We start from the raw sequence: 24,942 nt of genomic DNA, 5'->3' as shown, positions 1-24,942 counted from the left end.
AATGGTAGTGATAAAGTAGGAACTGACAGCCTCTACGTGGGTTTTGTTTCTTCCCAGGAGTGGGAAACAAAGATGGATCACAGCCATGTTTCCCTCTGATCCATTGGAAGATATTGAGCAGGCCACTGAGAATGATGGTAAGTAGCTGCTTTATCAATAGTCTGGATAAGCAGTCACATCTTGCAGTGCTGATTAAGTATTTCAATGACTTATAAACCAACTTCAGTCATGTCCCTGAGCTTCTGTTGTTTCATTTACTGTAACTTGGAAAATGTTGCATTACGTTTTAAAATATTTTAAAAATCGATTTTAACGGAAGTACATCCTTTTCAGTAATTTTATACACCTTTGGTTGTTTATCCTCTCAGATCTTTCCCAAGTTCAATGCATCAAGAGTTACCAGGCCCAAGAGCATGATGAGCTTACATTGGAGAAGGCTGATATTCTTCAAGCCAAGACCATTACAAGTGACGGTGAGAAACTCCCTTTGGCAAGCTCACATTAAACTCTATCATCATAAGCAGGTTCAATCCAAGATGGGCAGGTTCAATCCAAGATGGCGTAGACATATTTGTCCTTCGTCTTGTCGTATCCCATGTACAGTGCCTTGCGAAAGTATTTGGCCCCCTTGAACTTTGCGACCTTTTGCCACATTTCAGGCTTCAAACATAAAGATATAAAACTGTATTTTTTGTGAAGAATCAACAACAAGTGGGACACAATCATGAAGTGGAACGACATTTATTAGATATTTCAAACTTTTTTAACAAATCAAAAACTGAAAAATTGTGCGTGCAAAATTATTCAGCCCCTTTACTTTCAGTGCAGCAAACTCTCTCCAGAAGTTCAGTGAGGATCTCTGAATGATCCAATGTTGACCTAAATGACTAATGATGATAAATACAATCCACCTGTGTGTATTCAAGTCTCCGTATAAATGCACCTGCACTGTGATAGTCTCAGAGGTCCGTTAAAAGCGCAGAGAGCATCATGAAGAACAAGGAACACACCAGGCAGGTCCGAGATACTGTTGTGAAGAAGTTTAAAGCCGGATTTGGATACAAAAGATTTCCCAAGCTTTAAACATCCCAAGGAGCACTGTGCAAGCGATAATATTGAAATGGAAGGAGTATCAGACCACTGCAAATCTACCAAGACCTGGCCTTCCCTCTAAACTTTCAGCTCATACAAGGAGAAGACTGATAAGAGATGCAGCCAAGAGGCCCATGATCACTCTGGATGAACTGCAGAGATCTACAGCTGAGGTGGGAGACTCTGTCCATAGGACAACAATCAGTCGTATATTGCACAAATCTGGCCTTTATGGAAGAGTGGCAAGAAGAAAGCCATTTCTTAAAGATATCCATAAAAAGTGTCGTTTAAAGTTTGCCACAAGCCACCTGGGAGACACACCAAACATGTGGAAGAAGGTGCTCTGGTCAGATGAAACCAAAATTGAACTTTTTGGCAACAATGCAAAACGTTATGTTTGGCGTAAAAGCAACACAGCTGAACACACCATCCCCACTGTCAAACATGGTGGTGGCAGCATCATGGTTTGGGCCTGCTTTTCTTCAGCAGGGACAGGGAAGATGGTTAAAATTGATGGGAAGATGGATGGAGCCAAATACAGGACCATTCTGGAAGAAAACCTGATGGAATCTGCAAAAGACCTGAGACTGGGACGGAGATTTGTCTTCCAACAAGACAATGATCCAAAACATAAAGCAAAATCTACAATGGAATGGTTCAAAAATAAACATATCCAGGTGTTAGAATGGCCAAGTCAAAGTCCAGACCTGAATCCAATCGAGAATCTGTGGAAAGAACTGAAAACTGCTGTTCACAAATGCTCCCCATCCAACCTCACTGAGCTCGAGCTGTTTTGCAAGGAGGAATGGGAAAAAATGTCAGTCTCTCGATGTGCAAAACTGATAGAGACATACCCCAAGCGACTTACAGCTGTAATCGCAGCAAAAGGTGGCGCTACAAGGTATTAACTTAAGGGGGCTGAATAATTTTGCACGCACAATTTTTCAGTTTTTGATTTGTTAAAAAAGTTTTAAATATCTAATAAATGTCGTTCCACTTCATGATTGTGTCCCACTTGTTGTTGATTCTTCACAAAAAAATACAGTTTTATATCTTTATGTTTGAAGCCTGAAATGTGGCAAAAGGTCGCAAAGTTCAAGGGGTCCGACTACTTTCGCAAGGCACTGTATATATATTTTTATATATTTTTTCTTCGCATATCTTTTAATATTTTTCTAAACCCTTACTTCAAAATACTCTCCTGCAACTCGCCTCACCCAATGTGGTGTGGACATTTAAAAATTTTCTCTGCCTCTATTACTGGAATCTCTCCAACATAAACTAGCCAGCTAACTAGCCAGCTAACGGTCATCAGCTAACCTCTAGCCAGTTTGTACAAAGCGATTCAACCAGAGCATACTGGACCTATTTTTCTCTCCAAATCTCCGGATTCCTATCGCAAGCTCTGAACCTTCTCACCTTCCGACCTTCGCAGCTAACGTCCCCTGAATGCTATCTGTCTAGAGCACAACGGACTGTTGGCTTACGAGGCCAAATACATTCCAAAGCCACAAGCTAGCAGTCAGCTATCCTTTGCTAGCGGTCATCAGCTACCTTTATCCCGGACAACTCTCGCCAGTCTGTACAGCGCGACTCAAACCAGAGCTAGTCGGACTTATTCTTCTCCATATCTCCGGATTCCTATCGCAAGCTCTGAACCTATTATTTTTTTCACTTTTATGTTTAATTGTTTCTTTTTTATTGTTATTATTTATTTAACATTTTTATTATGACATTTTTTTCCCCCACCTGGAATTATAGCAGCTAACGACCCCTGAACGCACAGCCGCAAATCTGCGGCCTGCTAGCTATCTAAAGCACATTGGACTGCTGGCTTAAGAGGCCCTTCGGACATATTTCAAAGCCCACTATACATATTTTGCCAATTGGCCTGGTTTACCACACGGAGCCCTGCTGATCTGTCCGCTGATGTAACTGCACGAGGGGGCCACAACAGACTTTCCTCCTCTAAGGCCTTTCTGTTAGCCTGCTAACCCTGTGCCGCTAGCTGCCTGAAGCCACGCACTGGACTTGTATGATCACCCGGCTACGCATGCCTTTCCCTAACGTCACCATGCCGTGTCGATTGCTGTTCTGGTTTGTAACTATTGTTTTATTTCACTGTAGAGCCTCTAGCACTGCTCAACACGCCTCGGCTAACAATTTAGTTCCACCTCCCACACACGCAGTGACATCACCTGGTTTAAATGCTATTTCTAGAGACAATATCTCTTTCATTATCACTATATGCACAGGTTTACCCCCACGGTATTCACATCCTACTATACCTTTGTCTGTACATTATGCCTTGAATATATTCTACCGTGCCCAGAAATCTGCTCCTTTTACTCTCTGTTCTGAACGTACTAGGCGTCCAGTTCTGTTAGTCTTTAGCCGTACCCTTATCCTACTCCTCCTCTGTTCCTCTGGTGATGTAGAGGTTAATCGAGGCCCTGCAGTGTCTACCTCCACTCCCATCCCCCAGGCTCTCTCATTTGTTGACTTCTGCAACCGTAAAAGCCTTGGTTTCATTCAATTTAACATTAGACGGCAGGGTAGCCTAGTGGTTAGAGCATTGGGCTAGTAACCGGAAGGTTGCAAGTTCAAATCCCCGAGCTGACAAGGTACAAATCTGTCGTTCTGCCCCTGAACAGGCAGTTAACCCACTGTTCCTAGGCCGTCATTGAAAATAAGAATTTGTTCTTAACTGACTTGCCTGGTTAAATAAAGGTAAAATAAAAAAAAATAAAAAAAAGAAGCCTCCTCCCTAAGTTTGTTTTATTCACTGCCCTAGCACACTCCACCAATCCGGAAGTCCTAGCCGTGTCTGAATCCTGGCTTAGGAAGACCACCAAAAACCTTGAAATTTCCATTCCTAACTATAAAATATTTCCGACAAGATAGAACTGCCAAAGGGGGCGGTGTTGCAATTTACTGCAAAGATAACCTGCAGAGTTCTGTCTTACTATCCAGGTCTGTACCCAAACAATTTGAGCTTCTACTTCTAAAAATTAACCTTTCCAGAAACAAGTCTCTTACCGTTGCCGCTTGCTACAAGACCACCCTCTGCCCCCAGCTGTGCCCTCGACACCATATGTGATTTGATTGCCCCCCATCTATCTTCTGAGCTCGTGCTGCTAGGTGACCTAAACTGGGACATGCTTAACACCCCGGCCATCCTACAATCTAAGCTTGATGCCCTCAATCTCACACAATTTATCAATGAACCTACCAGGTACAACCCCAAATCCATAAACACGATCACCCTCATAGATGTCATCCTAACTAACTCACCCTCCAAATACACCTCTGCTGTTTTCAACCAAGATCTCAGCGATCACTACCTCATTGTCTGCATCCGTAATGGGTCTGCGAGCAAATGATCACCCCTCATCACTGACAAACGCTCCCTAAAACACGAACAGGCCTTTCTAATCGACCTGGCATCCTGGAATGACATTGACCTCATCCCGACAGTAGAGGATGCCTGGTTATTCTTTAAAAGTGCCTTCCTCGCCATCTTAAATAGGCATGCCCCATTCAAAAAATGTAGAACCAGGAATAGATATAGCCCTTGGTTCACTCCAGACCTGTCTGCCCTTGACCAGCACAAAAACATCCTGTGGCGTTCTGCATTAGCATCGAATAGCCCCCGTGATATGCAACTTTTCAGGGAAGTTAGGAACCAATATACACAGGCAGTTAGGAAAGCTAAAGCTAGCTTTTTTAAACAGAAATTTGCATCCTGCAGTACAAACTCAAAAAAGTTCTGGGACACCGTAAAGTCCATGGAGAATAAGAGCACCTCCTCCCAGCTACCCACTGCTCTGAGGCTAGGAAACACTGTTACAACTGACAAATCCACTATAATTGAGAATTTCAATAAGCATTTCTCTACGGCTGGCCATGCTTTCCACCTGGCTACCCCTACCCCAGTCAACTGCCCGGCACCCTCCACAGCAACCCGCCCAAGCCCCCACCATTTCTCCTTCACTCATATCCAGATAGCTGATGTTCTGAAAGAGCTGCAAAATCTGGGCCCCTTCAAATCAGCCAGGCTAGACAATCTGGACCCTCTCTTTCTAAAATTACCTACCGAAATTGTTGCAACCCCTATTACTAGCCTGTTCAACCTCTCTTTCGTATCGTCTGAGATTCCCAAAGATTGGAAAGCTGCCGCGGTCATCCCCCTCTTCAAAGGGGGAGACACTCTAGACCTAAACTACTACAGACCTTTATCTATCCTACCCTGCATCTCTAAGGTCTTCGAAAGCCAAGTTAACAAACAGATTACTGACCATTTTGAATCACATCGTACCTTCTCTGCTATGCAATCTGGTTTCCGAGCTGGTCATGTGTGCACCTCAGCCACGCTCAAGGTCCTTAACGATATCATAACCACCATCGATAACTGTGCAGCTGTATTCATCGACCTGGCCAAGGCTTACGACTCTGTCAATCACCACATTCTTATTGGCAGACTCAACAGCCTTGGTTTCTCAAATGATTGCCTCGCCTGGTTCACCAACCACTTCTCTGATAGAGCTCAGTGTGTCAAATCGGAGGGCCTGTTGTCCGGACCTCTGGCAGTCTCTATGGGGGTGCCACAGGGTTAAATTCTTGGGCCGACTCTCTTCTCTGTATACATCAATTATGTCGCTCTTGCTGCTGGTGATTCTCTGATCCACCTCTACGCAGACGACACCGTTCTGTATACTTCTGGCCCTTCTTTGGACACTGTGTTAATTAACCTCCAGACGAGCTTCAATGCCATACAACTCTCCTTCCGGGCCTCCAACTGCTCTTAAACGCAAATAAAACTAAATGCATGCTATTCAACCGATCATTGCCCGCACCTGCCCGCCCATCCAGTATCACTACTCTGGACGGCTCTGACTTAGAATACGTGGATAACTACAAATACCTAGGTGTCTGGCTAGACTGTAAACTCTCCTTCCAGACTCACATTAAGTATCTCCAATCAAAAATGTAATCTAGAATTGGTTTCCTATTTCGCAACAAAGCTTCCTTCACTCATGCTGCCAAACATACCCTCGTAAAACTGACCATCCTACCGATCCTTGACTTCGGCGATGTCATCTATAAAATAGCCTCCTACTTTCTACTCAGAAAACTGGATGTAGTCTATCACAGTGCCATCTGTTTTGCCACCAAAGCCCCATACACCACTCACCACTGTGACCTATACGCTCTCGTTGGCTGGCCCTGGCTTCATACTCGTCGCCAAACCCACTGGCTACAGGTTATCTACAAGTCACAGCTAGGTAAAGCCCCCTCCTATCTCAGCTCGCTGGTCACCATAGCAGCACCCACTCGTAGCACGCGCTCCAGCAGGTATATCTCACTGGTCACCCCCAAAGCCAATTCCTCCTCTGGTCGCCTTTCCTTCCAGTTCTCTGCTGCCACTGACTGGAACGAACTGCAAAAATCACTGAAGCTGGAGATTCCTATCTCCATCACTAGCTTTAAGAACCAGCTGTCAGAGCAGCTCACAGATCACCGCACCTGTTCATAGCCCATCTGTACACAGCCCATCTATCTACCTCATCCCCAAACTGTATTTATTTATTTTGCTCATTTTGCACCATAGTATCTCTACTTGCACATCCATCTTTTGCACATCTACCATTTCAGTGTTTAATTGCCATATTGTAATTACTTTGCCACCATGGCCTATTTATTGCCTTAACTCCCTTATTTGACCTAATTTGCACTCACTCTATATAGACTTTGTTTTCTTTTTTCTACTGTATTATTGACTGTATGCTTCGTTCATTCCACGTGTAACTCTGTGTTGTTGAATGTGTCGAACTGCTATGCTTTATCTTGGCCAGGTCGCAGTTGCAAATGAGAACTTGTTCTCAACTAGCTTACCTGGTTAAATAAAGGATAAATAATTGTTTTTTATTTTTAAATAAGTATAAACTTTAAACAGCAACTTCAGTAAAATAAAATAAAAACCCTTTACATTTTCTCCTTTACCCTAAAAGTAGTTCATAACAGTTTTCTATAATGTTTAAAACCCAAAGTTTGAGTCTTAAACCACCACAAGTAGACCACAAGTGATAATGTCACTAGGTGTGTTTTCGTTTGCTGAGGTTGTTGTGTATTGTGTATCCACAGGCTGGGTGGAGGGCATTCGGCTGTCAGACGGGGAGCGGGGCTGGTTCCCCAAAACCAACGTGGAGGAGATCACAAGTCGCAGTGCGCGTCTCCGCAACCTCAGAGAAAACATCCGCGTTAAGTGTGTCACACAGAAACTGGAAGAGGAGCTCTTTTAAGTGTCCTTTCCATCCTGCAGGTTTTCATTTACACTTGGGATGTCCAATCAAACAGGGCAGCAACCCTCAACCCGTATCCATTAGACCCAGCTTTTATGCAACACCAGTTATACAATAGCTGAGCAGTTTTAGATTATCTGGATGTGGGAGTTTTATTTAGTCTGCAGGTGCTCATAAGGACATCATTTTTGGCATAGCTCGAGCATAAGCAATATTCTTAAGAAATATGGTTATCCAGCTGCATAGCAGTAATTTTCTATCACTCATGCTTGCAATGACTGCATATACAGTACAACTACTGTAACACATCAGAAACCAAGCATTTGTCTTTGCCCCCAAGCACTGTAATAGGAATAAACATAATTTCAGACATCACTTTCAACAGAACATTAAGAACTACAGTGTTTGTGCATCTTCCCTGTCTTTTGACTTTCACTGCTAGTTACACCCTATTGACAATAAGAGTTGTTTACGCGTAGACAAAAATTAAGACAGTAGCACATTATATTATTGTCCAACCACTACTACCATCTACATGCAGATGTTCACCATTCCAGTGACACATTAAATATTTTTAAAATATAGTTTAAAAAAAAAGTTGTTAGTGCTAATTTAAATGTTTGCTGTTGTGTATTTGTTTATGCTCCTATAGCTGGTTATTCTCTATGGAGATAATTATGCACATTTACATAGTGTAGATGCACTTGTATAAATGAGTAATGGCTAATTTACTATTATGACTGTAATTTATGAGGGCCAGGATCTGCCAAAAATATGCCATACCATTTTAACAAATCTTAGAACTTATAGTAGAGAAATATAAATAACAAAAGACTAATAATACATGCGCTACTTGAGATTTCTGGTTCTGAACATAATAATTTAAATGTTTTACCCCTGAAATAAATGCACATACTTTTCAGTGTTTTATATGACCACTGCTGAAATGGTTTCATATAATAATATGTAGGTGAAGCCTGAATGTTTGTGACCATGACATAAAGTTTGAGTTACTTGTACTGTACATATAAGTATTGTACATAATAAGAACAACAATTTGAGAAAGGTATTTAGTTACTTTTTATTGAGTCCGTACATTTCAAGAACAATCATAACAGAAAATATGGAAAAGGTCATGAACAGCACTAGATTTTCTATTTTGGTTCACAGAGATTCTACGAAAAATATTGTACAATCAGTTCACTAAAAATAAACTCCCTATTTAGCCTATTCATTGCTATTACAGTCGCTAGTGAAGCAGAGTACTACAGACAGTAGTCTACAGCAGAAGAATGTTCACCAGAATCTCTTCATTTCATTGGACCAGACTGAATAATATATACATACACAGTGCCTTCAGAAAGTATTCACACCCTTGACTTTTTCCACATTTGGTTGTTACAGTCTGATTTTAAAATGGATTAAATGGAGATTTTGTGTCACTGGCCTACACACAATACTCCATAATGACAAAGTGGAATTATGTTTTATAAAATTTTGAAAATTAATTAAAAATGAAGAGCTGAAATGTCTTGAGTCAATAAGGATTCAATGACTTTGTTATGGCAAGCCTAAATAAGTTCAGGAGTGAACATTTGCTTAACAGGTCAAATAAGTTGTATGGACTCACTTTGTGTGCAATAATAGTGTTTAATATGATTTGTAAATGACTACCTCATCTCTGTACCCCACACATACAATTATCTGTAAGGTCCCTCAGTCGAGCAGTGAATTTAAAACACAGATTCAAACACAAAGACAAGGGATGTTTTTCAATGCCTCGCAAAGAAGTCCACCTATTAATAGATGGGTAAAAAAAAGCAGACATTGAATATCCTTTTCAGCACGGTGAAGTTATTAACCCTCTAGAGAGTTAAGAGACTCTAAGCCCTGTCTAAGCTGGGGTAAGGGAGGTTCTACTAAGCTAACTTATGGAATTGTTTTAAGATGGTCATACCAAGGATCATTACAGTATTTGATTTAGAATTTTAAGACCCCTTTAAGGTATAAACAAATATATAAAAAAATTATTGGATGACACATTGAATTTGTTGTTACTGTTATTAGCCCATAGACGCATTGAATAACAGATTCACTACATGGAACAGATAGTAAAACATATATATAAAAAGGAAGTTTGTTCATTAAGTGTCTGCCCTATATCTGAGAGATATAAGAAAGCTCAGGAAACAATTGGTACCGGGGACCTCCAGAGGAGTCTTGTGAGGCTTGTGGGCGTCCTACAGAGGGGTCATATTAGTGTGTAGACCAAACTGTTGGGACGCTGCAGACAGAAGTTGGCAGAAGAGGCTTTACCGACTTCAGACGAGTCCTGTGAAGCTTGTGGGGATCGTAGAGCCAAACGGAGAACATCATCGTGAGAGTCTCATCTTTCATAATAGTTTGTAGGCCTAACCTTTCGGACGCTTTAGACCTTTTCTCGAGAAGACAGATTTTACGGATGTCTTATGGTCTGACAAACACCGCTCTAGCTCTGCCACCTTCTACTGCGGAAGGGCTATATTGGCAGATACAGTGGATTGAGACAAAGCCCTAGCTTAAACAGACGGATTTTGAAATACATTTTTTATTGTTAATTTGATTTCCACAGGGCCATGTAAATTGTAGGGGAAGGGTTAATTACACTTTGGATGATATATCAATACAAAGATACAGGCGTCCTTCCTAAGTCAATCAATCAAATGTATTTATAAAGCCCTTCTTACATAAGCTGATGTCAAAGTGCTGGACAGAAACCCAGCCTAAAACCCCAAACAGCAAGTAATGCAGGTGTAGAAGTCAGTTGCCAGAGAGGAAGGAAACCACACAGGGATTTCAGCATGAGGCCAATGGTGACATTAAAACAGTTAGAGTTTAATGGCTGTGATGGGAGAAAACTGAGAAAGGATCAACAACATTGTAGTTACTCCACAATACTAACCTAAATGACCGAGTGAAAGGAAAGAAGCCTGTACAGAATAAAAATGTTTTTGCAACAAGGCACTAAAGTAAAGCTGTAAAACATTTGGCAAAGAAATCAATTTTATGTCCTGAATCCAAAGTGTTATATTTGGGCCAAATTCAACACATCACTAAGTACCACTCTTCATATTTTCAAGCATGGTGGTGGCTGCATCATGTTATTGAGTGTGCTTGTCATCGGCAAGGACTAGTGAGTTGTTTAGGATAAAAAATAAATGGAATAGAGGTAAGCACAGGCAAAATCCTAGAGGAAAACCTGGTTCAGTCTGCTTTCCAACAAACACTGGGAGACAAATTCACCTTTCAGCAGGACAATAACTTAAAAGATAATGCCAAATATACACTGGAGTTGCTTACCAAGATGGCATTGAATGTTCCTTAGTGGCCTAGTTACAGTTTTGACTAATTGGCTTAAAAATCTATGGCAATACTTGAAAATGGCTGTCTAGCAATGATCAACAACCACTTTGACAGAGCTTAAATTAAAATAAAATAAAATAATACAATCAATGTGTCGAAACGCTTAGAGACTTACCCAGAGAGACTCACAGCTGTAATAGCTGCCGAAGGTGATTCCAACATGTATTGACTCAGGGGTGTGAATGCTTATGCTTATGTGAATGCTTATGTAAATTAGATATTTCTGTATTTCATTTCCAGTAAATTTGCAAACATTTCTAAAAACATGTTTTCACTAATTATGAGCTATTTTATGTAGATTGGTGAGAAAAAAATATATGTTTAATCAATTTTGAATTCAGGCTATAACACAGCAAAATGTGGAATAAGTCAAGGGGTATGAATACTTTCTAAAGGAACTGTATACATGATATCCACAAATAGTGTCTATTAATGAAAAGAGGCATGAGTCTTCTATATTGTGAGGCCATTGGTCAGTTAGTCTCATTAATGTGCAATTATCATTGGTTCCTGGGACTCCTTTCTGCTCCTTTGTTTTTTTGGCATGAGAGGTGGAGCCGGGTGGTTTGAGGTAGCTTGGAGGTTTTTTTCCGGCTATTGAGAAAAGAAATAAACACTACTGAGTCGTTCTGCAACTACTTTTTGGGACTTGTCTCTAATTTTCTTTTTTTTCTGTAAAAAACGTTCAAGACAAAATAACTTATTTTTAACATCCTGCATCTTCACAAAATAGATGTACATGTATGGCTCAATTGGAATCAATGGAAACAGGCAAAAGGCTAGCCACACAGTTTTCCCGATCCGTTTGTTTTGTTCCATCTTTTCCCATTTTAATGGGACTGTAATGGTACTTTACCTGTTGTAGCTGGAAGATCCAGTTCTGATATTCTTCAGGACAGGTGCAAGATACCTGCAGCGGCTCAATCAGTTCACCTGAGCCACACAATACACAATAGAAGTACAGTGCTCTTCACCAATACATACAGCAACACCTGACACAGTGGAATTGATACAGATCTCTTTGCAGTTTGGAGGGTCAATTTACAGTCAATTTCCCTCATTATATAAACATGTTAGAGCATAATGACATTATGTCTGTTTTGTATATAACCTGCTAACTCGAACTCCAGCCTCCCAGGTAATGCTGACCTCTCCACGGCTGTGATGCTTTTCCGAGGCAATCTACCCTAAAGTGTTAAGAAATACAGGTTGAAGTGCCATTTATCTTGAATTGAGAAAGGTTAGTATTGGATCACCTCTATATTTTACAACATCTTCTAAACTGTACATCATAGGTGACCTTACCAAGTTTCACACCAACATCTACTCTATAGCGACAATTGGCAAACTTGGTAAGGTCACCAGGTTCCTATTGTAGGAGTTCCAGTGAAATTGTTTTACCTAGAGAACATAATTTGACTGTACCTCATATATGACACTGAGGCTCTTGTTATCCACAGAGAGCAGGAGGACATCTTGAGGGAAGAGGACTAGAAGTTGCTGATGGAGTCCCTGCAAGAATGTTTTAACATTATCACACTGTTAATTTGATCTGAAGTCCACTATTATAATTATTATTAGCATTCTAATATTAGCATCATCAAGTATTATTATTAGGCCTATGATCATTATTGTTTGATTAGCATATTTATTAGCATTAGCATTATTTATATTTTTTTATGTAGCAGATACTAGTGATGAAGTAATGTCTGAGTATTTGATTCCTTTGCATGGGATGTATACCATGTGTTGAATCTGTTTTAGAACATACCTGTGTGTTTACCTAATTCTGGAAAGATGTCATTAATTATTTACCAGGGATTTAATGATCTGTTATTTGATTGACCAATGCATTAATTGTATTGTAATAGCTTTATTGAAACAGGAAGTGATAGACAATTTCTGAGTTTTGGCTAATGGTATTCAATTGGGTCTGCCTAAATAGTAATCTGTCTTCGTCCACTCTTTGTTGCTTAAAGGAGGTCATCCATCCAACTGCATGCGGCCCCTAAAGTTACACTGGTGGCAGCAGTGGTGCTATTTTTGTTGGAATTGTTATTTTTGTTATATTTCTGGACATTGTGGATAGCTAGATTCACCTACCTAGCTATTGAGATCTTTAGCAGATGTTGATCTTTTTGCTGGAGATAAGAGGGATTTCAGATTTTTGGGGTAATTTTGCCACCATTTCCACATAGTTTTGCCTTTTTCATTCCAGTACAACATGCATGCCTATTTGAATCGTTTAGCATGTCTAACATGACAGCTATCAAGACCCCTTAAAATGGACTTTAGAGTGCTGGTGAGTACACAAGTTACAGCGCGGGTTGTGTACCTGTCTCTGTGTGTTGATGATGTGGACCATGGATATGTATACAGGCTGGCCCATGTGCTGGATGGGGGCCCCTTCCCACTGCTGAATTGGGGCTTGCAGTAAATACGTTTTCAGTTCCTCTTTCTTCCAGATCTCATCGCAGGGTACCTACAGTAAGTGACAACAGAAACGTAGCTTCATATTTGGAGAGTTTCGCCATAATTATTTGCAGCAAATGTCCTTTCATGATGATGCATTTAGCTCATTAGTGTAATATATAGTTGAAGTCGGAAGTTTACATACACCTTAGCCAAATACATTTAAACTGAGTTTTTCACAATTCCTGACATTTAATCCTAGTAAAATTTCCTGTCAGGATCACCACTTTATAGTAACCGAAAGGTTGCAAGATTGGAACCCCTGAGCTGACAAGGTAAAAATCTGTCGTTCTGCCCCTGAACAAGGCAGTTAACCAACAGTTCCTAGGCCGTCATTGAAAATAAGAATTTGACAGAATGCGTCTCCTTCCTGAGCGGGATGACAGCTGCGTGGTCCCATGGTATTTATACTTGTGTACAGATGAGTGGTATCTTCAGGCGTTAGGAAATTGCTCCCAAGGATGAACCAGAATGTGGAGGTCTTGGCTGATTTATTTGGATTTTCCCATGATGTCAAGCTACGTTTGAAGTTAGGCCTTGAAATACATCCACAGGTACACCTCCAATTGACTCAAATGATGTCAATTAGCCTATCAGAAACTTCTAAAGCCATGACATAATTTTCTGGAATTTTCCAAGCTGTTTAAAGACACAGTCAACTTAGTGTATGTAAACTTCTGACCCACTGGAATTGTGATACAGTGAATAATAAGTGAAATAATCTGTCTGTAAACAATTGTTGGAAAAATGACTTGTGTCATGCACAAAGTAGATGTCCTAACCGACTTGCCAAAACTATAGTTTATTTTAACAAGAAATTTGTGGAGTGGTTGAAAAATGATTTTTAATGACTCCAACCTAAGTGTATGTAAACTTCCGACTTCAACTGTATGTAGTATGTGCTATTCATATGTGCTATTAGATGTTCAAGTTGTGATCAAGCAAAGTGAACCTCACAATTGTTCAGACAGTTTAACATTTTGCAATGACATCTGTTTAGGATCTGTAATTTACTGTATACGGGTGTGGTTCTTATGCTGATTGAATTACCAGGTAAGACAGTGCACAGTGGGAGGGGCTTAGCAGTTGGCTCATGGATTTGTATTTCCTCTCCTCCATGTGGTGTATCCATTTGTTCATCTCTGCTGCACTGGCACAGGTGAATACTTTGGAGTCCACCATTGGACCTAGAATGGGGAGGGAGATGGTAGCCGTGTTACAATACAATAATTAAACCATTTACTGTTGGCTTCGCATCATACCTATGACCGTAGCACAGCCATGATAAACCACAATAAATCATATACCCTTGTCTATTTATGCTTTAATGAACTCTCTGCACAATCATAATAGAACTCACCACTGATCTGGAACATGGTTTGTGAGTTGGAGGCTAGTGAGGTGGCTTGGAAAGACAGTCCAGAGAGAGGTAGCATGCCCTGAAAAAGAATAAGCAACACATTGACTAGCTGGCCTTAGGTGAACGCATTTTACATTCAAGTTAAATGTTCAACATGCATCTGCACAGTGTCGTTACAGTATTTCCCCATTTGTAAAGGAACCAACCTCATAGATAAAATCATGGTGAGAGTGGTCCAGAGATAGGATCAACAAGTGGAAGGAGAACAGCACCAGATAGTGTTCACGTGTCTCCTATAGGAATATAAACAAACACATGAACAGAACATCAATATAGCAGTACTAGATCAGGACATAGACAGTGAGTTTTGATTGATCTCGACAGTCTATCTGAGCATGGTGTAGTGAGATGTTACCTGTGTGTAGCTGTTGTGGAGAGACACCAGGGAGGAGTGCACTATCTCTCCATACATGTGTGTAGGTTGGCCCTCCCAGTCACGGATGGGCTGGTTGTAGATTCTGTGGTGTAGCTCCTCTCTGCTCCTGCCCCATAGCACAACCTAGGGGAATAGAATAGAATACTTCATTTGAAATGAGATGTTGTGAGGAGTTTACATTAGTATACATAAGTATCCCTTTATCATTAATGTGATAAAACAACTTTGATATAAAATAGTATATTGATGCACCATTGACACCATGCATTCACACTTGCAGGTGCCAATATGTGCACTCGAAGGGTGTGACCCACTGTTGTTTCCTGTGTGATAAGTGCATGGCAGAACCTTTTCAATTTCTGTATCTTAGTGTCATATTCATACAGATGGCCTCTCTCTCTCTCTCACTCACTCACTCACTCACTCACTCACTCACTCACTCACTCACTCACTCACTCACTCACTCACTCACTCACTCACTCACTCACTCACACACACACACACACACACACACACACACACACACACACACACACACACACACACACACACACACACACACACACACACACACACACACACACACACACACACACACATCCTCCACTGACCTCCTGGTTGAGGTGTCTCACTGAAGGGTAGCGAGAGGGTGGACCGTCTTTTCCATTCCTCACGGAGAGCTGAAGCCTGCTCTCTCCTAGACTCCATATCCTGAAACATTATTCATATACAGTGCCTTCGGAAAGTATTCAGACCCCTTGACTTTTTCCACATTTTGTTACGTTGCAGCCTTATTCTAAAATTGATTAAGTCGTATTTTCCTCTCATCAATCTACACACAATACCCCATAATAACAAGGCAAAAACAGGTTTTATTAGAAATGTTTGCAAAAAAAACATAAATATTACATTTACATAAGTATTCAGACCCTTTACTCAGTACTTAGTTGAAGCACCTTTGGCAGCGATTACAGCATTGAGTCTTCTTGGGTATGACGCTACAAGCTTGGCACACCCGTGGATCTCTCTGTACTTTGCTCTGTTCTTCTGTGCCTCGATCCTGACTTGTCTCCCAGTCCCTGCCACAGAAAAACATCCTCACAGCATGATGCTGCCCCACCATGCTTCCCCATAGGGATGGTGCCAGGTTTTCTCCTGACGTGACGCTTGACATTCAGGCCAAAGAGTTCAATCTTGGTTTCATCAGACCAGAGAATGTTGTTTCTCATGGTCTGAGAGTCTTAAGGTGTCTTTCGGCAAACTCCAATCAGGCTGTCATGTGGATTCTGTCTGGCCACTCTAACATAAAGGCTTGATTGGTGGAGTGCTGCAGAGATGGTTGTCCTTCTGGAGGTTTTTCCCATCTCCACAGAAGAACTCTGGAGCTCTGTCAGAGTGACCATCGGGTTCTTGATCACCTCCCTGACCAAGGTGCTTCTCCCCCCAATTGCTCAGTTTGGCTGGGCGGACAGCTGTAGGAAGAGTCTTGGTTGTTTCAAAATTCTTCCATTTAAAAATGGGGACCTTCAATGTTGCAGTGATCACCTCCCTGACCAAGGCGCTTCTCCCCCCGATTGCTCAGTTTGGCCGGGCGGACAGCTGTACGAAGAGTCTTGGTTGTTTCAAAATTCTTCCATTTAAAAATGGGGACCTTCAATGTTGCTGATATTTTTCAGGTGCCCTGCCCACATCTATGCCTCGACACAACACAATCCAGTCTCAGAGCTCTACGGACAATTCCTTCAACCTAATGACATGGTTTTTGCTCTGACATGAACTGTCAACTGTGGAACTTTATATATACAGTTGTGTGCCTTTCCAAATCATGTCAAATCAATTGAATTTACCACAGGTGGACTCCAATCAAGTTGTAGAAACATCTCAAGGATGATCAATGGAAACAGGATGCACCTGAGCTCAATTTCTAGTCTCATAGTAAAGGGTCTGAATACTTACGTAAATAAGGTATTTCTGATTTTATTTTTTTATTTATACATTTGATAAAATGTTTGTTTTTTTACTGTTTTCGCTTAATCATTATGGGGTATTGTGTGTAGATTGCTAAGGATTTTTTTAAAGTCCATTTTAGAATAAGGCTGTAATGTAACAAAATGTGGAAAAAGTCAAGGGGTCTGAATACTTTCCAAAGGCACTGTATATCAGCAGTCACATTAACCACAAAACCTTCTCACAAAGATGTTTATATCTCCCATTTATCCCACACTACTGTAACATCTCATAGAACTGTAGACCAATTTGCCCACCTCATTTACAAGCCAGCCATGTTGCCTGAGCCCCCTTCACCCAACAGTGTCCAGACATAAGCAGATTAAAGTGTGGAGCAGACACCCACCATCTGACCCCCTCACATAAAGACCTGTTGCCCACATTCACCCATTTATCTGGTAGTAATACAGTAGCTACATACCCCTAAACCACATATGTCAGAGTCAAGGCCCGCGGGCCACATCCGGCCCGCAAGAAGGTTTTTTACGGCCCCTGGGATGATCTTGATTTATTATTAGAACCGGCCCGCAGCAAGCCGGCAGCCCGCAGATCTTTTACACGCACCAATACTACATTTCCCACAATGCAAAGGTGACGCACCGAGCAGTAGGCTGCTTCATTTCAATATTTATTGGCACAGCAGTCGTCAGCATCACAGTAAAATTAACTTTCAGATACCCATCAAAAATGGCAAAACGGAAGGTGGATACTGAGAACCGGGGGTTTCAAACAAGGTGGGAGTCGGAGTATATGTTCACGAAGGTAGCTGGAAAACCTGTGTGTCTTCTGTGTGGAGAAAGTGTGGCGGTACTGAAAGAGTATAATCTGAGACGACATTATGAAACGAAACACGCGGACAAAAACAAGAATATGGACATGGAACAAAGGCTACAAAAGGCAGAGGAATTAAAACGAGGCCTCAAATCTCGACAGGCTCTGTTCAAAAAAGCCAAATCACAAGGCCAGGCTGCTGTCAAGGCCAGTTTTATTTTGGCAGAAGAGATCGCTAAATCAGCCCGGCCATTTACGGAGGGGGATTTCATCAAAAACTGCATGATTAAAGTTTGTGACGAAGTTTGCCCAGAAAAAAGGCAACTCTTTTTAAATGTGAGTCTGAGCAGAAACACCATTGCCGAGAGAGTAGACCAGTTGTCCATCAATCTAAAAGAGCAGCTTGTGAAAAAGGGAAAAGATTTTATTGCATATTCCTTGGCTGTGGATGAGAGCACCGACATTTCTGACATTGCCCAGTTGTCAATTTTCATCCGCGGAGTGGACTCCAACCTAAGCGTGACAGAGGAGTTTTTGGCTTTACGTCCTATGCATGGCACAACTACGGGGCATGATTTGTATGAAGAGGTGTAAATGAGATGGAGCTGCCTTGGGAAAAACTCGTGGGTTTGACAACCGACGGAGCACCTGCGATGTGTGGACACAGGAGCGGACTGGTGGCGAAGATACGGGAAAAGATGCAAGAGGAAAACGCGACAGGTGAGCTGACAGCTTATCATTGTATCATACACCAGGAAGCGTTGTGCGGTAAAGCCTTGAAAATGGAGCATGTAATGAGCATCATCACGCGCACAGTTAACTTTATCAGAGCCAAAGGTTTGAATCACCGCCAGTTCAAGGCATTTCTGACGGAGTTAGAAACGGAGCATGGTGATTTGCCTTATCACACAGAGGTGCGATGGCTAAGCCAGGGAAAGGTGCTTCAAAGATGTTTCGAGCTTCGTGAGGAGATTTGTCTGTTCTTGGACAGCAAAGGGAAAGACACAACACAACTCCGAGACGAAATGTTTCTGTGTGAAATGGCTTTTCTGTGTGACATTACGAGTCATCTGAATGCAATAAACTTGCAGCTGCAGGGTCGGGATCGTGTCATCTCTGATATGTACAGTACAGTGAAGGCATTTAAAACCAAACTGACTCTGTGGGAGACGCAGATGCGGAAAGAAAATTTGAGCCACTTTCCCAGCTGCCAGACCATGAAAGAGAAGCTCTCTACCAGTGCGTTCCCGAGCACACAGTTGGCTGATAAAATAGGTATGCTTGCCGCTGACTTTCGACGCCGATTTGCTGACTTTGAAGCACAAAAAAGCAGGTTGGAACTGCTCGGTAACCCATTTGCTGTTGACGTGGAAAGCTCACCACCAAACCTCCAAATGGAGTTGATTGACCTCCAATGCAATGATGCACTGAGGGCAAAATATGCGGCAGTGGGTGCTGCGGAGTTCGCCCGTTTCCTCCCCGGCACAATGCCCCAGCTGCGCATCCAGGCTGCTCAAACGTTGTCTATGTTTGGCAGCACATACCTGTGTGAACAACTGTTTTCTTTGATGAACCTGAACAAAACATCACACAGAAGTCGACTTACTGCTGAACACCTCCACTCAATTCTGAGGATTTCTTCAGCTCAGAGCCTTACCCCGAACATTGATGAACTTGTGGAAAAGATGGGACACCACCAAGTATCACCCTCAACCTCAAACAAGTGAACATTACTGTGCAATCACATATTTAGAGTTTTTACTCAGTTCAAGTTTAAAAGTTAAAATTTAATATTTGTTTTCACTGCATGTTACTTCTCCTTAAACAAAGTGTTGTTTTTGATTAATAGATTTTTGCACTTTATTTTTTTGTATTTCAATCCAATTATATTTTAAAAATATTTCAGTTGAGTGGATGATAGAAAATTGCTATTATTGTTTTTTCTTTGAAGTAAATTTAGCCCACTTTTGCTAAAATAGAAAATATAGTCTACTGATGGTGCCTTGAATACCGGTTTCTTTCATTTAATGTTCATGTTATGGGGATATTTATATAAAGGAAATTTGTCTTTTGTGTCTGTTGAAAATTAAAGATTACTGACAGAGCCATAAGAAAATATTGCTTTATTTATCTGATCATATTGTAATATATTTGTTAGGTTTTCAGTAGGTTCAATTAGGTTCACTAGACTATATGCGTCATTTAAAATTTTTTCAATGAACATTCGAACAGTCCGGCCCTCGTCTTGTAGCTGATTTTTTTATTTGGCCCTCCGTCCATTTGACTTTGACACCCCTGCCCTAAACCATTCCCTATGTGTGTCAACAGTTCTGTCACAACTGTGTTTGTGCTTGAGTGTCTGTCTCTGTGTGTGCATGTGTCCCTTTGTGTGTGTGTGTGTATGCACTGTTTGAATGCAGTGTGTGTGAACCTATTCATGCTTGTGTGTGTGTGGGTGTGTGTGTGTGTGTGTGTGTGTGTGTGTGTATATATATATATATATATATACATACATACATTCATAAGTGTGTCAATGTGTGTGCGCGGACAAGCATCCTCGCGCGTGTGCACAGTATGTGTTGCTTGTGGCTGATCCCTTGTCTTCTCACAGTTTGGGCACGTGAAGTCTGTGAGCTGCTATTGTGATTAGCTTCTCGTTTCCCCCACTCCCCACATGACGGGATTTAGAGGCCTGGCCAGTGTTAGACCAGACTGGACAGGAGGGAGAGACGAGCGGTAGCATTGTCTGCTAATTAGGGAGACAATATCACCGGCCGCTCATGTCCTAATCACATCAGTGCCGCTTCAGTGAGGATCAGTACGTTTATGTCTAACGTTTATGTCTCCAAACTAGCGTTCTGACTCTTTGTGTGCTTTTGTGTGTAAATGAAAATGACACAGATGCATTATGTTTCATTGTTCAATAAAATATGCCCTCAAATGTCATTGTTTCTTTCTCAAGGAACTGAAGTTCTGAAGTGGTTGAAACTGCTAGCACACTTGTCAATGTGTGCTCTATTTTCATCACTCACCCCAAGGCAAAGCGATACCACTTCCTCTCAATACCTCGTCAACCAAACACACCTCGTTCTTATTACCAAAACCCAACAATAGGTACTATTTAATAGTATTGCTTCAAACTTTCTTACAAAGCCAAGAGGCTCAGTATTTTACTGCTTTTTTTAACTAGATTCAGAGAAATTGATATTGTGAAGCGTATCTATTCAGTTGTGACCATGCTTGATAGTCTTAGTGTCATGTGTCATCAACATATTTAAAATCTCCACAGTCATTACATTTACGTCATTTAGGAGATGTTCTTATCCAGAGAGACTTACAGGAGCAACTGGGTTAAGTACCTTGCTCAAGGGCACATGGACAGATTGTTCACTTAGTCATCTCAGGGATTCAAACCAGCGACCTTTCGGTTACTGGCCCAACACTCTTAACCTCTCTTTACCTCTAGGCTACCTGCCGCTTATGTTTCCGAATCAAATTAAAATGGGATTGTGAGGATGTAAAAAGCCGAATGGCAGTCTATCAAACTCAAACAGACCACTCCCATGAGGGATTGATAGGGTTCATGGTCTTCTGTTAACAAAATAAGACTCACCCTGAGTTGTCAATCTCCAGGAGCTCGATCTCGTCAGGGCCCACATCGTCAATCCCGGAATGCGCTCCACTCTGAGTCACACTACAGCATCCCATGACCAGGTAGCACTCTCCTCTCTCAGCCTAGTCCAGTCCAGCGAGACACAGAACTCTTTCCTTCACCCTCAGTTCCTAGTACACTAACTATACTGTACCATCTGTCTCCGTCTGCATTCATCCCCACAGCTAAGACCAGACGGAGGATATTTAGAGAGAGGGAGGGGGGGAGGAGAGGAAAAGAGGACCGGCACAGTGCAGAGGGAAGGGAGGGCTATGTCGCTTAACTTCTCAGTTCTCAATTTCTTCTAAAACACAATATCACTATCCCTGAAATATCAAGAAAAAGGTGGCAAAGCTTCTGAGATGAGTTGAGTCAAGAAGCAAAAAGCTGTGAGCAGCGTCACAGTGCACTCACTCTTCCTTCCTGTCAGTTTGCACGCAGAGAGCCATGCAACTTCCTCAGTGGCCTTTTCACTTTGACGGTGTCACAGAGCAAATTTGAGTTCTTCCGAAGCCTGTCTGCTTTCCCTTTGGAGAATCATGCAGATGAAGCAATTGATGGCAGAGCCATTGAGAAACAAGAGACGCTGTTGACCATTGTTGAAATAATCCTCCTGTTTACATGTGTAGTGCTTAATAAGTACAGAGGCATGATAATTATGTGTTTCACAGCTGAAAGACAAAGGGCTGCAGTCATAACAACAAGCCACAGCTTCAACACAGTTGTGCGGTGTGTTGTAGTTGTTGTTTGTACAGTTGGATTGGTGTGGGCACTGTTGGATTGGTGTGGGCAATTCCACAATAACAGAGTGACGCTGAGACACAGATTTTCCACTTTAAAAAGTATATGGACAACCCTTCAAATTAGTGGATTTGTCCATTTCAGCCACACCCATTGCTGCAGGTGTATAAAATCGAACACACAGCCATGCAATCTCCATACACAAACATTGGCAGTAGAATGACTCGTACTGAAGAGCTCAGTGACTTTCAACGTGGCACCGTCATAGGATGCCACCTTCCAAAAAGCCAGTTTGTCAAATTTCTAGAACTGCTAGAGCTGCCCCGGTCAACTGTAAGTGCTGTGAAGTGGAAACATCTAGGAGCAACAACAGCTCAACCGCGAAGTGGTAGGCCACAAAGGCTCACAGAACGGGACCACCGAGTGCTGAAGTGCGTAGCTTGTGAAAATTGTCTGTCCTCGGTTGCAACACTCACTACCGAGTTCCAAAATGCCTCTGGAAGTAACGTCAGCACAGAATCTGTTCATCAGGAGCTTCATGAAATGGGTTTCCATGGCCAAGCAGCCGCATACAAGCCTAAGATCACAATGCCAAGCGTCGGCAGGAGTGGTGTAAAGCTCACCTCCATTGGACGCTGAAGCAGTGGAAACGCATTCTCTGGAGTGATGAATCACGCTACAGCATCAGGCCATCCAACGGACAAATCTGGGTTTGGCAGATGCCAGGAGAAAGCTACCTGCCTAAAGTTTGGTGGAGGAGGAATAATGGTCTGGGGCTGTTTTTCATGGTTCGGACTAGGCCCCTTAGTTCCAATGAAGGGAAATATTAACGCTACAGCATACAATGATATTCTAGATTTGTGAAAACAGTTTGGGGAGGGTTCTTTCCTGTTTCAGCATGACAATGCCAGCCATGCACAAGGCGAGGGCCATACAGAAATGGTTTGTTGAGATTGGTGTGGAAGAACTTGACTGTCCTGCTTACAGAGCCCTGGCCTCAATCCCATCGAACACCTTTGGGATGAATTAGAACGTCGACTGCGAGCCAGGCCTAATCGCCCAACATCAGTGCCCCAACTCACTAATGTTATTTTGGCTGGATGGAAGTAAGTCCCCACAGCAATGTTCCAACATCTAGTAGAAAGCCTTCCAGAAGACAGGAGACTGTTAAAGCAGCGCAGGAGGGACCAACATAATGCAAATGGTTTTGGAATGAGATGTTCGATGAGCAGGTGTCCACATGCTTTGGGTCATGTAGTGAATGTCAAACAATATCCAATGTTTGTAAAGTTAAACTAAACTCAAACTCAAATCAAATCAAACGTTATTTGTCACGTGCTAAATACAACCGGTGTAGACCTTACTGTCATGTATTGTCATGTTGTGTCTTGTTTCTGTCCTTTCCCTTCACCCTGTCTCCCTCTGCTGGTCGTTATTAGGTTACCTTTTCTCCCCCTCTTTCCCCCAGCTGTTCCTTGTCTCCTCCTAACTACCTCGTCACCCCCTTTTCCCACCTGTTCCCTTTTTCCCTCTGATTAGTCCTCTATATCTCTCTCTGTTTTTGTTTCTGTCTTTGTCGGATTCTTGTTTGTGTTATTCATGCCTGAACCAGACTATCGTCATGTTTGCTGCAACCTTGTCCTGTCCTGTCGGAATCTGCCGGTCCATCTGAGCCTACGTATGTTTTGTTATTAAAGAAGCTCTGTTTACGTTAATTCGCTTTTGGGTCCTCATTCACGCACCGTAACACTTACAGTGTTAAGAAAAAAATGTAATATGTGTTAAGTAAAAAATGTAAAATAGAAAATAAAAGTAACAAATAATTAAACAGCAGCAGTAAAATAACAAGCAAGGCTATATACAGGGGGTACCGGTACAGAGTCAATGTGCGAGGGCACCGGTTATTTGAGGTAATATGTACATGTAGTTAGAGTTAAAGTGACTATGCAGAGATTATAAACAGAGAGTAGCAGCAGCGTAAAAGAGGGGTCTGGGTAGCCCTTTGATTAGCTGTTCAGGAGTCTTATGGCTTGGGGGTAGAAGCTGTTAAGAAGCCTTTTGGACCTCGACTTGGCGCTCCGGTACTGCTTGCCGTGCGGTAGCAGAGAGAACAGTTTATGACTAGGGTGGCTGGAGTCTTTGACAATTTTCAGGGCGGCCTTCCTCTGACACTGCCTGATATAGAGGTCTTGGATGTACTGATGTACTGGGCCGTACGCACTACCCTCTGTAGTGCCTTGCAGTCGAATGCCAAGCAGTTGCCATACCAGGCAGTGATGCAACCAGTTCTTGATGGTGCAGCTGTAGAACCATCTGAGGAGCTAAGGACCCATGCCAAATCTTTTCAGTCTCCTTAGGGGGAATAGGCTTTGTCGTGCCTTCTTCACAACTGTCTTAGTGTGTTTGGACCATGATAGTTTGTTGGTGATGTGGACACCAAGGAACTTGAAGCTCTCAACCTGCTCCACTACTGCCCCGTCGATGAGAATTTGGGCGTGCTCGGTCCTCCTTTTCCTGTTGTCCACAATCATCTCCTTTGTCTTGATCACGTTGAGGGAGAGGTTGTTGTCCTGACACCCCACGACCAGGTGTCTGACCTCCTCCCTATATAGGCTCTCATCATTGTGTCTCTCTGTTGTGTCATCGGCAAACTTGATGATGATGTTGGAGTCGTGCTTGGCCATGCAGTCATGAGTGAACAGGGAGT

At 42.1% G+C, this 24,942-nt stretch overlaps 2 protein-coding genes across 2 annotated transcripts in view; one reads left to right on the top strand and one right to left on the bottom strand.

Annotated features, from left to right (window-relative positions):
* The window catches only part of arhgef19 (Rho guanine nucleotide exchange factor 19), a 40,463-nt gene extending 29,029 nt beyond the window's left edge, over window positions 1–11,434 (top strand). The window contains exons 14-16 of the mRNA XM_021566371.3: window positions 58–137; window positions 369–473; window positions 7,237–11,434. Coding sequence (XP_021422046.3) covers window positions 58–137; window positions 369–473; window positions 7,237–7,394 — 343 coding nt within the window. The 3' untranslated portion in view covers window positions 7,395–11,434. The remainder of the gene's footprint in view (window positions 1–57; window positions 138–368; window positions 474–7,236) is intronic.
* On the bottom strand, window positions 8,451–22,220 carry LOC110492233 (pleckstrin homology domain-containing family N member 1). The gene is made up of 11 exons (XM_021566370.3): window positions 21,456–22,220; window positions 15,676–15,775; window positions 15,044–15,187; window positions 14,835–14,921; window positions 14,629–14,707; window positions 14,319–14,455; window positions 13,132–13,278; window positions 12,222–12,308; window positions 11,908–11,983; window positions 11,653–11,729; window positions 8,451–11,390 (listed from the first exon to the last, which is right to left on the bottom strand). The coding sequence occupies exons 1-11, from the start codon at window positions 21,548–21,550 to the stop codon at window positions 11,283–11,285; spliced, it is 1,137 nt and encodes a 378-aa protein (XP_021422045.1). The 5' UTR covers window positions 21,551–22,220; the 3' UTR covers window positions 8,451–11,282.
* Between the last annotated feature and the right edge of the window lie 2,722 nt (window positions 22,221–24,942).

The sequence above is a fragment of the Oncorhynchus mykiss genome, chromosome 16, assembly GCF_057628025.1.
Source record: "Oncorhynchus mykiss isolate SJ-2025 chromosome 16, ASM5762802v1, whole genome shotgun sequence".
Classification (NCBI taxonomy): Eukaryota; Metazoa; Chordata; class Actinopteri; order Salmoniformes; family Salmonidae; genus Oncorhynchus; species Oncorhynchus mykiss.
Note: the sequence above shows the minus strand (reverse complement) of the source record. Positions and strands in the feature narration are given on the sequence as shown.

Bases quoted from the DNA above. Each gene is read 5' to 3' on its own strand.
- LOC110492233 (XM_021566370.3), bottom strand. From the start codon at position 21,550: ATGGGATGCTGTAGTGTGACTCAGAGTGGAGCGCATTCCGGGATTGAC. The intron at 14,456-14,628 runs GTGAGTTCTATT...TCCCCATTCTAG, and splicing joins AACCATGTTCCAGATCAGTG to GTCCAATGGTGGACTCCAAA. The intron at 11,984-12,221 runs GTACAGTCAAAT...TTAACACTTTAG, and splicing joins GCCTCAGTGTCATATATGAG to GGTAGATTGCCTCGGAAAAG.